Source organism: Rhinolophus sinicus, chromosome 18, assembly GCF_057876585.1.
Source record: "Rhinolophus sinicus isolate RSI-liver-muscle chromosome 18, RSI-T2T, whole genome shotgun sequence".
Classification (NCBI taxonomy): Eukaryota; Metazoa; Chordata; class Mammalia; order Chiroptera; family Rhinolophidae; genus Rhinolophus; species Rhinolophus sinicus.
The window spans coordinates 30520874-30534854 of NC_142518.1; the positions used below are offsets into that span (position 1 = coordinate 30520874).

The 13981-nt window shown below is 43.4% G+C and overlaps 1 protein-coding gene across 10 annotated transcripts in view; it reads right to left on the reverse strand.

The window, feature by feature from the left end:
- Positions 1-7219: 7219 nt before the first annotated feature.
- Positions 7220-13981, reverse strand: part of BCOR (BCL6 corepressor) — a 113631-nt gene continuing 106869 nt past the window's right edge. For all 10 annotated transcript variants that reach the window (XM_019747884.3, XM_074323206.2, XM_088795260.1 and 7 more), the window contains 5 exons: positions 11919-12085; positions 10799-10944; positions 10304-10381; positions 9508-9664; positions 7220-8386 (listed from right to left, as the gene is read on the reverse strand). In XM_019747884.3, coding sequence (XP_019603443.1) covers positions 8095-8386; positions 9508-9664; positions 10304-10381; positions 10799-10944; positions 11919-12085 — 840 coding nt within the window. In that variant the 3' untranslated portion in view covers positions 7220-8094. The remainder of the gene's footprint in view (positions 8387-9507; positions 9665-10303; positions 10382-10798; positions 10945-11918; positions 12086-13981) is intronic.

The following is a 13981-nucleotide window of genomic DNA, read 5'->3' on the forward strand; positions in this document are numbered from 1 at the left end:
ACGTGAAGATACAAGAAGGCTGCAACCCCGAAGAGGATTCTCACCAGCACTCAGCCATGCTAGCACCCTGATCTTGGACTTCCACGCTCCAGCAACGTGAGAAAGAAATGTCTGTTGTTTATAAGCCACCCAGTCTATGGTACTTTGTTATAGCAGCCCGAGTTGACTAAGACAGGGGGTGACTTCTGTGTGAGGAGGAGAGACAGCCCCTCCCCCATGCCAAACCCAAATCCAAACCCCAAACTCTGAACCTGGGCTTCAGGAAGGGTCTTGGTTGGGGAGGGGCTGTGACCTCTTGGTCCTTCCGTGTTTGCCAGGATCCTATACCTTTTAGAAAAGGGAGAAGTGTGACAAAGTAGTAAATGTTTTAACTTGTCTTTGTTTCATCTTTCTCTGAGGAAGCAGTTATGAGAGTCATTGAAAAGAGTCTCAAATGAAAATTATACTTTTTTACTTTTTTCCCCCATCAACTTATTTTGAAAAATTTCAAACCTACAGAAAAGTCAAAAGAATAATTTAACGTACCTTTTACCTAAATTCACCAATTATTAATATTTTGCCATGCTTTTGTTATCTGGACCAGTTTCTTTGTTTTAAGTATTTTTTCAGACATTCAATATTATATTCGTTTCAGGTATACAACATAGTGATCACACATTTATATAACTTACAAAGTGATCACCCAGATAAATCTAATACCCATCTGACACCATATATAGTTATTACCATATCATTGACTATATTCCTTATGCTATCTATACTTTATATCCCCTTGACTGTTTTGTAACTAACAATTTGTACTTTTTAAAAAACTTTTTATTGGGGAACAGTGTGTTTCTCCAGGGCCCATCAGCTCCAAGTCATTGTCCTTCAATCTAGTTGTGGAGGGCGCAGCTCAGCTCCAAGCCCAGTCACCGTTTTCAATCTTAGTTGCAGGGGGCGCAGCCCACCATCCCATGCGGCAATTGAACTGGCAACCTTGTTTTTGAGAGCTCGCTCTCTAACCAACTGAGCCATCTGGCCACCGAGGTTACACATTTTTGACGAGAATACTGCAGACGGAGGCCGAATGGCTCAGTTGGTTAGAGCGTAAGCTCTCAACAACAAGGTTGCTGGTTCAATTCCCGCATGGGATGGTGGGCTGCACCCCCCTGCAACTAAAGACTGAAAACGGTGACTTGACTTGGAGCTGAGCTGTGCCCTCCACAACTAGATTGAAGGACAATGAACTGGAGCTGATGGCCCTGGAGAAACACACTGTTCCCCAAAAGAATTTATTAAAAAAATACTGCAGAGGTGATTCTTGTTCTTCACATCGGGAGGTATATGGTACCAGTCTGTCCCCCTACTGGCGAGGCTCATCTTGTACATCCCGTTACAGACTCGGGGTTAGCCATTTCTTCAAGTAGCCCCTGGTTCTTGACAATGAATGGTGTTTAGAAACCAAGAATTTGGTGCTAGATGTGCTCATTGCTACTGGGGTTTCAGTGTCTCTTAGGCCCTTTTAGTGGGCAGAGCTTGGAAATCCACATTGTATTTGGTTTGTTTAAATCTTGACAATTCAAACTCAATACCACAAGGATCTTTCTCGCTTCCCCACATTGCATATTCCTATCGTTTCCAACATTATCAATGTACCTATCGTTTGCTCTTACAATGCATATAAAATGCTTTCAGTTACAATGCAAATAGTATTATAAGAGACCTGCTGATTTCAACTATCTTCAGTTATTTTTGTCCTTAGAATATATTCCACTAAGGATGTACATTCTGTGTACTACCTTGTTTCCCCGAAAATAAGACCTAGCCGGACAATCAACTCTAATGTGTCTTTTGGAATAAAAATTAATATAAGACCCAGTATTATATATGATATATATGATATATTATGACCCAGTCTTATATTACAGTAAAAGAAGACTGGGTCTTATATTGAGTTTTGTTCCAAAAGATGCATTAGAGCTGGTTGTTCGGCTAGGTCTTAGTTTCGGGGAAACACGGTATGTTGAAAATTTACTTAGTCTATTTTTTTCTCTGTGTGGTCAATGATACAAAGGTTCACTTGTTCTTGTTTATATTCAAATTCAGCATTTGCCCTATTCATCTATTTTTGTTTTTGGATCTTTAAACCATTAAAAATGATATAATTGGCATACACAGATTAAGTCTTGCCCCATCCCTGACCCCTCTAGCCTTTGCCATTGAGAGCTGGCATTTGCCATAGTGTCTTTCTCTTCCAGTTTTCCCAGTGAATAGGTCATTAGCAGATGGTAGAGATTAAAAAAAACCACAAATCTAGTTTGCAGGAACTTGCAAACTGTGTGTGAAGGGGCAGGCTCATTTCAGGATCCAATTTTTTTTTTTTTAAAGTACACAACTTTTTTTTAAAGGAGGAAGCTACACACACTTAACCTAGTGCCTACTACCTGCTGGGCGTTGTGCTTGGTGCTCTACATACCATAGTCTCATTTAACCTTCAGAACTCTAAAAGCTAGGTATCGATGTTCATTGAAAAAAATGTTTATTGTGGAAATTTTTAAATGTACCCAAAAGTAGAGAAAAGTACAGTGCAAATAAACCCCCATGTGCCCATCATTTGCTTCAACAATTACCAACTGATGATCAAACTTGCTTAGTCTATACCTCCTCCTTCCCCCTCTTCCTGGATGATTGCTGCAAATCCCAGCAACCTTATCATTTCATCCATAAATGTATCCATATTTCAGCATATAAAAGATAAGGACTCTACCAAAAAAAAGTTCAGTTTTCCTATTTACCTGGTTTTCACAAATATTTTTTATTCAAATCAGTCTAAAAGATCCATGTTTTCCATCTCTTGATATTTTTCTTAAGTCTCTTTTAGTCTATAGGTTCTCCCTCCATCTGTTTTCCCCCTTACAATGTATTGGAAGAAAGCAAGTCATGTGCTTTATAGAGCCTCTCTGACTTTTGTTGAATATCTATCCGGTGTCCTAACATGTTCATCTGTCCCCTGTATTTCCTGTAAATTGTAAATAGATCTAAGGTAACATTCTATTATTTCTTTGTATACCGGCTGGAAAACTGTTGTAAAGCATAACATTTCCTTTCATATAGGAAAGGCAAGGAAAATGCTTGATTCTGTCATTTGTCAGTTTCCAAATGATGAGGTTTCCCCCAACATCCCTCCAAAGGCAATCAGTAAGTTTGTTTTGTGTACCTTTACGAGCTCATGGATTTGAACGTATTTTGTGTTTATTTATAGTTATTGCAGTTATTCTCACTGATGCTCAAAGCAGCCCATATTTACCCAATGAGGACATCTCCACGTTGGCTGCCCAGTCTTTTTGACTCAGCCCTACCAGCTTATTGAATATCCGAACTCCCCTCTAACTTTCGCCCTCTTCAATCTGGAATCAACCATTTCTCGAAGGAATCTCATTTTAATGGGAAAAGGTATTTAGAAAACACAGCCTGGACATAGTGGTGCTCATTTCCATTGGTCATTGTTTCTAGGCCTTCTCAGTGGACAGAGCTATGAGATATATATATTTTAAAGTTTATTGGGGTGACAATTGTTAATAAAGTTGAAATATTTTTTAAGATAAAATTCATCATGAGTTCATACCCTGTTGCCCAGAAAATAAGACCTAGCTGGACAATCAGCTCTAATGCGTCTTTTGGAACAAATATTAATATAAGACCCGGTCTTATATATAATATATATATTATATTATTATAAGATCCAGTATTATATTATTATATGTTAAATATCTGGTCTTATGTTAAAATAAGACTGGGTATTATGTTAATTTTTGCTCCAAAAGACACATTAGAGCTGATTGTCTGGATAGGTGTTATTTTCAGGGAAACACGGTAGTAAATACCTTTTTTTTTCACTCACTAGAGCACCAGTTTATTATAAAAGAATATGATTTCGGAACAGCCAGATGGAAGAGATGCAAAGGGCAAGGCATGAGGAAAGGGCCCGGAGCTTCTACATCCGCTCTGAAGGCACCACTTTCCTTGAATCTTCCCATGTTCACCAACCCAGAAGCTCCAATAATGATACTTCTAATTGAAGTTCAGGACCACATAATTTTTATCCAACCATCCCACTCCTACATTTGCATCTCCTTTCTCCCATGCTGAGAATCCCCGTTTCCAGCAATACCAAATATCTTTTGCTTTATCTCGCAACACAAAACAGATAACCTCAGTATAACAATGCTGACACGACCATCAAGAATTACTGAAAACAATTTAGAATGTTTTTGCATTTTTCTCTCCTGAGAGTAGATCCACTAGGGATTATATATAATCAATTTATTGTTTTAAAGTTACTAGAAACAGTTCCTTTCTGTGTGGTCATGCTACCAACTGGATACATAGTTAGGTTTGTTTCATTCTGCCTTTTGATTTGTAGGCATCGCTTTAGGTTTATAATTATGTAAACTCTAAAGTCAAGTCTGTAAGGACATTCAGAGAAGTGTAGCTTTCATCCCTTTCCCTTGCAGCCTGTTCTTTCCCCAGAGGTAACCATTTTTAAAGAGGTGTTTATTCTTTCATTTTTAAAAAGCAGATCTATGTATATGCTTAACTCCCTATCCCCTTCTTAAATAGCAGGAAACCATGCATACTTTTCTTCTCCTTGTTTTTCTTTTAATGATATACTCTGAAGAACACTCTAAAGCAATTTAGAAAGCTGCTTTTCAATTCCTTGTACAGTTGCATAGTACCCCCCGTGTGAGCAGATCATTATTAATTCAACCAGGACCTGGCTAATGGAGATTTGGGTGTTTTCAGTCTTGTGCTATTACAACTGTTTGGTTGATTTGACAAAAGAGGAAGAACAAGGTTAAAAGAGTAACGTGGCCAACTTCACAAAGATTAGGCAAACGTATTAAGATTAGATTTGGCTGGAGTACTAGAAAAATTCAAAGTAACAGTGGCTTCAACATAATTGTTTCTTTTTCTCAAAAATAAAAGGCGGGCAGGGCAGGTGGCTCTGTTGCACTAGGTCCTCAGGGACCCAGGCTCCTCTAAACACGTTGAGTGCTTGACTTCCATACTTCATGGTCCAGGGTGGCTGCTCTGGCAATAGCTGTCACAGCCACATTCCAGCCAGGAGAGAGAGAGAGGGGACAGGACAAAGACAAAGGGCATGTCCTTGATCTTTAGGGACCCCTTTAGAAGCTGAATGAACCACGCTCTGCTCTAGCTATAGTGAGCAGTATGAGTGAATCTATACAGTGACCCCTCCTATAGCCAGTGTGATCTCATTTACATGGTCTCTTCACAATGGAGTGAAGTGATCTACCTGCGCTCCCTTTATTCCCACTGTGGGGGTGGGGGTGCTTGTACACCAGTGGTATCTCGTCTCTACCCATAGGGAGTTCCATGACACACAAACTTCTCTAGGTCATGGTCATCTTATCTATACCCTGAGTCAGTCAGTTCTTTAGTTCTTCTTTATCCATGTTTTCAAACATCCTGATGACGCTTACAATAAACGTTCTTTCTAACTCTAAAAGCTCCTCCAACTGCATGAGCCACAACCTTAAAGGTCTCCTAAACCAAGCTCATTACTCTGCCTGCACCCCTTAAACCTGTGGCGTCCACCTGTTTTCTTGGCTGAATTCAAAGAACCTTCACCCAGGATGAAACCTCAGTTGGCCTTGGGCCCTCCCTTTGCCTCCAGCCCAAATACAAATACAAAGAGCTGAATATCTTGGAGTGAGTCTTTGCTTTAATTTGGGCTCTACTTGTTGTCTACATAGTAATTTAGCCTCACCTGGCCTCTTTTGCTTAAATCATTTTCGCAGATCTGTTTTACCGGTCTTCCTATTTGCTTTGTTTATTCCATCACTCCCACCTGCTACCTGAGGTGACTGCCTAAAAAACAAAAATTCAGCAAACTATAAACCGTGGTTTTCACTCCAGAGTGGAGGTGGGAGGAAAGGTTGGCTTGGGATGGCAACGAGCCTCTATTTCCAAATGCTTGAATTCATTTTTTGTTTTGTGATTTTTACAGTAAAAGTGTACTCTTTTTACAATAGGATAAATCAATAGTTCAAAAACACTTGTTGGCTGCCTTTTGTGTTTTAGAATATATCCCAAACTTCATTTGGTTAACCCCCAAATCTTCCCCCAAAACGGCCTCCCTCTCTCATTCCACATACCAGGTTATCTGACTGCTGGATTTTCCCATTCCCAACTATGCCTGGCTTTTCCACCTGCCAGGCCATAGTTTGCTGACCCCTCCCCTCCACATACTTCAAGACCCCACTCAAGTACACTGTCACCACAGCCTCTTCCCTGACCCCAGAGTCCCCTTCCATCTACTCTGCCTTGGTGTACTCAGGGTACAATGCAGGTGTGGAAAGCACTCAATGCATTCTGAGCACAAATGAATTTGATACAAAAAATTAGACACTGCAACCACTGGGTTCAAGAGCAATCAGCTGAGGTTGTCATTCAGGCATCAGAATGCTGTTGCCATGACCACTACTGCTTCTCATCACCCACAAAGCTAAAGAACCAAAGTTGGAAGTCTGGTCTAGTCACTCCAACTGGCCAGGATGTTTCCCTGACCTGTCTTATCAGCAGCCACTAGAGCAAGAAGATGCCTCTACCTCACTCTGACTTCCAAACTGAACAGACACTCAGATTCCTAGCTGCAAGGGAATCTAGTAGTTTTCAGCTTTCTAGCCTCTGCAATGAAGGAAGGACATAAAAGGATGTGGCACAGAAATTAAGGGCCAACTGACAGTGACATGGATACTGCTGGAAAATAAAAGCAGTGGAGAAGCAAAGTGGTCAAAGGTACAGGCCTTGACTATTGGGTCAGGTAAGTTTGGACTTGACCTAAAAAGTAACACAAAAATAGGGGGTCTGGAAGGAGAGGTGACACAATGAAAACCTCGTTTCTGGAAAAGCACTCCTAAAGATAGGGTTGGCCATAATGGAGCTATTGCAGTCCGTCAAGGCCAAATGCAATGTGACAGCCTATTAGGGCTTCAAAGGAGATGGGGAAGGAAGATCAGGCAGGATCTGAGAGACATCACTATACACGTCCACAAATGGAGCTTTCAAGATGGCACTCCAAATTGTATTTTGAGTACAATTCCCCTGAAATCCTCCATCTGCTTTGGTTCATAGCGACTATGACCATCAACATCACTTTAAAGAAATGAGTGACAATGTTTTAGGAATACATAGGATACAACGTACTTCGATATTCTCCTTTCCTCAACAGGTTTATTGCCTTTTAAGAAAATTTTTGTAAAATATAAATACAAAGGCAGAGAATTTACTTACAAAGTTAAAACACAGATTTCAAACATAAACACACAGTTCAGAAAATTTTAGTTTTATGTACATTTTCAAGCAACCTCAACATATTATGTTAGTTTTCAATATTTTACAGGGTACAGAAAAAAATAGCTCAAAGTCTTCTTTAAATAAGAGCATAAAATGTTTAAACATATAAACAATCCGGGTTGATGCGTGAAAACTAATTTCACAGCTTTAAATTAGGATATAAAAGTTTCATACAATTAGTTGTTGTGTGTGGATATGGTTTGAATTTATATTACACGCTACTGGATTACATCCAATAGCATTTACCTGGCCAGAGCAGGTACTCTGTAAACAAAACATAAAGTTACAACGTCGCCAAGTGCCTTCACCGAATTCACTCCCCGAAACCAACCACACAGTTCCGACCGACCACACTCTAAATAGTTACGGTCTCTGTCATCAGAGCTTTGTATGAAATTAAGTCAAAGTGTGGAGCTCCTTTTCCTCATTTTTTTCCTTAAAAAAAGAAAAGAAACAAATATTCCAAGTAAAAACAAACATATCCCGAAGCGTGTGTGCACTGAAAAGTAAAGAAACATTATAACAACTTCGTAAAAACTGACTTAAAAGTTTAAAAAGAAAAAAAAACAAAAACATGTTTCTAAGTCCTTCCGACTGGAGTCATTTCTCTTATATAAAGAAGAGATATTTTCATATGTAATAGTGTCCTTTCTTTACAGAAATAGCCGTATTATGACACATATGCACAAGGATTAACAGTATAACACACTATACATGGTGGGCCTGGTGAGCTCACCAGTAGTCGTCGGTGACCACGTCACTGGGGTGTAGCCACTCCACGGTCGAGCCCAGCAGAGTCTGAAGCTCACTAGTGAACTCTACCAGATCCAAAAGCTCCTTGCTTTCAGGGTTAAAGGCTTCCAGGTCTTTGGAGCAAGAGAACAAGAGACTTGCTGAAACTTGCCGGTAAAACTCCGCCTCTGCAATGGTGACAATTTCCACATTTGGGAAATTGCAGCGGAATATACGGGAGGACATTTTCAATTTCTTAAGCACATCTGAAAGCAACAGCCAGTTTCGAGGCCTACAAAAGATAAAAGGAAAGTGGTTCAAGTTTCTGGGAAAATTAAAAGTGCTCCTGACTATTAAATTCCACTCCAACAAGCTAAAGCTGTCCCCGGCTGAAACAAGGGCCATTTACTTCTGCTTTGACACGCCTCCCCCCACCATTTCTCACCATACCTAGAGCAATCTGCTTCTAGCGGTGGGAACTGTGGACTCATCTGGACTTATTAAGAAACCATCCACCTAGGGAGGACCAACCACCTTAGCCAGAAGCAGAAGTAACACCTCTGAACGAGACACATTACAGGCTGCCCTCAGTGCTGCCGGTGCTGACGGAAACCGACAGGTAATGACTTGCCCACTCGGCTCGAGCCACCCCTCTCCAAGTGAGTGCCCCACTCTAGTCACTGGGGAAAGCCAGTCTGCAGCCCAGCCAGTCATCACAATCACCTCTTTTATCTCTTTTCTTCTCCGCAGCTCACTAATAGAGGATTATAAACACAGAAGGCTAGCTGGCTCTTTTCCTTTCCCACACCTCCACCCCAAGCCCTCAATGATTTTGACAAGGCATTACATTCCTGACATACACCCTTGCCACACTCGACGGTGTCTATCACTAATAAAATGTCACAGTGACGACACCCACGTTTATAGCCTCAGAGCCCAAGGAGGATGTTACTCATTAAGCGCTGTGGTCAACACAGCACAACCCGGTCTCCTGACATGTATACCTCAAGGCCTTGGTCACAGGGGCGCAGTGGCCCAACCATGGAGCCAGACTGGATCTAACCAAATCTGACAACACAGAAGATTCCAGGTGCCATGTAATGCTTTTCTTAATCTTCTACGAGAAGGGGTTATACTATCAATATAGTCCAACAGACCTCAAGTGCCTTGGAAGGCTCCTGTGGTGGCCTGTGGGGAAGAGGCTCCTAGGAAGGACCCCTTCCCAAAGATGTTAGTGACTGAAGGATCCAAGCTGCGAACTCTTTACACCTTTTCTGGAAAAGATCCACTGCATTCCATGGACACACAGGCATTCATTCACCCGCCCATCCTCATCTACTTCAAGGGATTTCTAACTTCTGCCACCCCAAGAGCAGCTGAGTTAGTTCTCAACCACATGACAGCCAAACTCACCCCTGAGCAACGGACACTTGGATGTTGTAACATGGTAAGAGAGGGGTTTCTGAAAATTCAAATTCAAACACATCGCTGTATGCCTCATCGTCGTCATCCTGGTCCTCTGGCCCTGGGGGGTTTGCTAACACATCATATCCGCTTTCATCATCTGGTTCTAATGGAAGGCAAACAAGGAAGAGAGAAAGGAATCAGTAAGCCACAGCAAGACGTTAGCTGTTGTCAAAAAAGGACCCTTGGGTTGGCCCGGTGGCTCAGGCGTTTGGAGCTCCTCCATGCTCCTAGCTCCGAAGGCTGCCGGTTCGATTCCCACATGGGCCAGTGGGCTCTCCGAGTCCCGCAAGGGATGGTGGGCTTCGCCCCCTGCAACTAAGATTGAACACGGCACCTTGAGCTGAGCTGCCGCTGAGCTCCCAGATGGCTCAGTTGGTTGGAGCACGGGCTCTCAACCACAAGGTTGCCGGTTCGACTCCCGCAAGGGATGGTGGGCTGTGCCCCCTGCAACTAGCAACAGAAACTGGACCTGGAGCTGAGCTGCGCCCTCCACAACTAAGACTGAAAGGACAACAACTTGACTTGGAAAAAAAGTCCTGGAAGTACACACTGTTCCCCAATAAAGTCCTGTTCCCCCGCCCCCAAAAATCTTGAAAAGGACCCTTTAAAGATTCTTGCCCAACTGAGCCCCACTTCCAGAGCCACCACCCGCCATGCCTCACCCACACCAGGGAGATACATTCTATAACATATTCTGTAACTCATTCACTTCCCCTTCAACTAAAAGAGCAATGGTGCTCACCACACACGGAACTGCCGTAGAACTCCCAGAAGCCACCGGAGTCATCGTCACTGCGACCCTGTAGGTCATTTAAGTAATCTAGAAAGACAAAAACAAAATAAAACCTGCTAGTGAGAATCTAATGCTGGCAGAGTTAGGGGGCATCTCACTTCCTGTTCACCCCATGACACTCCCTTTGTGCATTTTCCAACACCATTCTCTGCCATATCTGACCAAAACCTACATAGCTGTTCGCCTGCCCTCTTGATGGAGGAACCACCCTAGCCCACCAAAACAAAATCTAGACTGGCAAACTATGAGTCTTTTCAGTCCTCACAGGCAAAAAAAAGTATGGATCTCTTCTTTGATAGACTAACTTTACGCTGCTTTTCCCAGTCAGTGGAACTTAAGGTAAACAAGAGTGGGCCCAGTGAGTTGTGGCATTCTTTGGCTGGGAAGTGTGCGAAGTCACCATCTAGATGTTTGAATAAGACTGTTTCTTGAACTTTGTCATACCTGTTAAAAACTTTTCCATAAGTTCGCTGTGGGTCATTTTCATGATGGTTCTACCTGAGTATGTAGCCAAAGTAGGGTCAGCACCATAGGAGAGGAGCAAGCGGACAATTTCCAAGTGATCGTTCTCGACAGCATCGTGGAGAGGCCTAGGAGACACACACAGAGGGATTCAACTTGTGCACAAAATGCTTACGTCTAACAATAGGCAGAATTAGGCATGTGCATGCCAAGCCGCCTAGGAGTAATGTTTCACTGAGGAGGCAGGTACGGTCACTGTCATTCCAGATAGGGAAACTGAGGCAGTGAATGGCCCAAGGTCAAGCAACACCTAAGTGTTTACTATTTCAGGCCTAATTCTCAAGTGCATATTTATCTTAATCCAGGGCCTACAGAGGAACACAAGCCAAAATGAAATCGTTTTCAATGAACTGGAGTAGGTAAGATAACTTACAAGGGGAAAACCCCCACCATTATGGAAGCCAATTAAAAAAAAAAAAAAAAAAAGCGCCTACTCCATTTTAAAAAGAAACTAGGTGCGAAGTGGGGCCGCTCCTGAAAGCCAGACCCCAGTGCTTAGAGATCAATGATCAACCCTCTGGACCAGAACCACAGTGTTACTAATGGTATGACTGTCAGGTAAGGCCTAACATCCCGCCTCCTGGTAGCACCCCACCCACACAACCCGGAAGACATCTGGCTAACTCAGACCCAGCCTCTGATCCGCAAACCGAGGTCAAGGACAGGGTGGGGCCAGGCCCAGGGGATGTGGGTGGGCAAGGCAGGCCCTACCAAGTCAGCTGCAGTTGGTCCTGTTGGCTCCCATATATTTTAAATACTGTGACTTAATAGATGCTGGTGAGGAGTCCAGGGTCTTAAAAGGCAACATCCTCAATTATTCAGGCAGGCTCAACATTTTCAGGGACTTCTGTCCCTGGGAGCATTGCAAATGTTTAAAGTTCTGTCTAAATTTGCCAGAAAGGTCTGGTCGATTCCATTTTAGAGGACTCCACCATCAATGTGCTTTCATGTCACTCTGTTCTTCCTTCTGGGGTTTCCCACATACCCAGAGAACCACTACCTGTCAGCAGGGTGAGGCTGACAGCCAAGACCCACCACTGACCTGGTTCCATCTTGGGCACTGCAGTTGACGTCAGCGCCATATTCAAGAAGGTGTCGTACGATGTTCAGCCACCCCCTAGCACAAGCTTCATGCAGAGCACAGTATCCGGCGTTGTCTCGATGGTTCACGTCACAAATCTTATTCTCCAGGCAGTACAAGACCACCTCCTGTGGGCAGGGGATGAGAGGGATGCCATCAGACTACCACACAATGAACCTTTTAATTGTGACCACTCCATAGCGCCTTCCGAAGACCTACATCCTTGGGCCTGAGAGCGCACTATGGCACAGGCAGGTGGTGGATGTCTTGGTGAGAGGGCAAGAGCATGTGTGAGTGGCTTGTTGATGGAGACAGTGTCATCTGGGCTCCACAAGCTGGTGACTATATGTGAAACCTGGCTCTGCTGCCCCAGCAGTCTGGCCCTGGGTCAGTTACCCTTGAACTTCTCCAAGTGTCCATTTTCTTCTTCTGTGAGACTGGAGAATAACAGAAGCTCTATAAGGTGGCTGAGCGGATGCAAATTAGATAGAAAAGCCCTCAGCCCAGAGCCGGGCATGGCCAGCACAGAGGTGTCCGGCTGCTAACATCTTAGATAACACAGACAAGTACAGAGAACATTCTCACTCGATGGGTCCATTCAGCAGGTGGTAGTGGATGACAACGTGAGTTTAGATACAAGTATGGATGACTGATGCATAAGGAGAGATTAAATCAGCTGGAGAACATTCCTGAACTTAGGGAGGGAGGGATACCCAGGTCCTCACACCCTTGTGAAGACCCCAAAATAGAGCCTGGGGCACAAATGCTCCTGTTTGTACAGTAGAGTTTGTTAAGTAGAGTAAAAGAGAGGTTCTCTCTTTGAACCACATACATCAACAAGAAACGACACAAAACGCTTCAAATAACCCCACCCTCTATTTTTTCCTCATCCCCCCCCAATCAGTAACATTTTCATATTTACTTAAGTTAATGACAGGGATCTGATATACCAGATACTTCAACCTACACATTTCAAAAACTAAATAAAAGAAGTCCACTCTTGCCCCTTTTTGGAAGGTGTTCTGTGTCAACAGGTTGCATTACAGTCACTGTATTAATCTTACTTCTTTGGCGTGTAAAAATATTAATATGAAATGCTCTCACTAAGCAGAGCAGTATTTTATTCAATGTTTTATTACGTTGATTAAGAAAATTTTCAAACACATAGAACAGCATTTGCCACCAAAAAACACGCTTTTCTCTTTTCCTACAAGTCATGCCCAGCAGAGCTGTCAGGTTCTGAGAACCGGGGTAGGCAGAGTCTGCAGGTGGCCCAACACAAACTCCACTTGGTCAGGGAAAGCTGCAGAGGGTCAGAGCAGGCAGCCCTGTGACAACTCTTAAATAACTCAACCTGTTACACCTAAAATAGGGGTCATTCTATTTACCCACAGATGTTGAGGTGGGTTCTGAAAAACCTTTTAATGATCTTTCGAGGACACGTCAATCACAGATGACCACTCACTTGAGAGCTAACTAGAATGTTCCATACACTCACCCTGTGAACCTAATGTTGCATGCTAGTCAACTTGGCCATCGGTGCCCTGTTGCTTCAGGTCACTGGGGCAGTTCCCTTCTGAAACAGGAGGAAGGGAGAAGGCATGCCCACAGATGTGTTTCTTCGTTCAGATCCTAACCTGCCAGAAAGCCCACAATCCTCTGGGCTCCCAGGCCACCTGCCCCAAGCCCTGGTATCCAGGATACCGCATGAAGCTGCTGCTCTTTTAGCAGGCCCTCACTAGCCAGACTCGAGTGGATGGCTGCAAGCTAATGAGTTGTGTACCCCAGCCCGGGAGAGGCCCCATCACGTGGCTCTGGGATCAGGTCTGAGCACCACCGATTGCTGTGCACAGATCAATTTACCCGGGTCCCAGCGGCCTGCCTGGTGTCCTGTCAACCCAGGGTTTATTTGCTGACAATTATGGCCTTCACCTGGAAACCTTCATCGCTACTAGGGCTGATTAGAGGGTACCTAGAAATGAAAGGACGGCAAAGCTGATGGGTAAGCCAACTCTTTTCCTGGA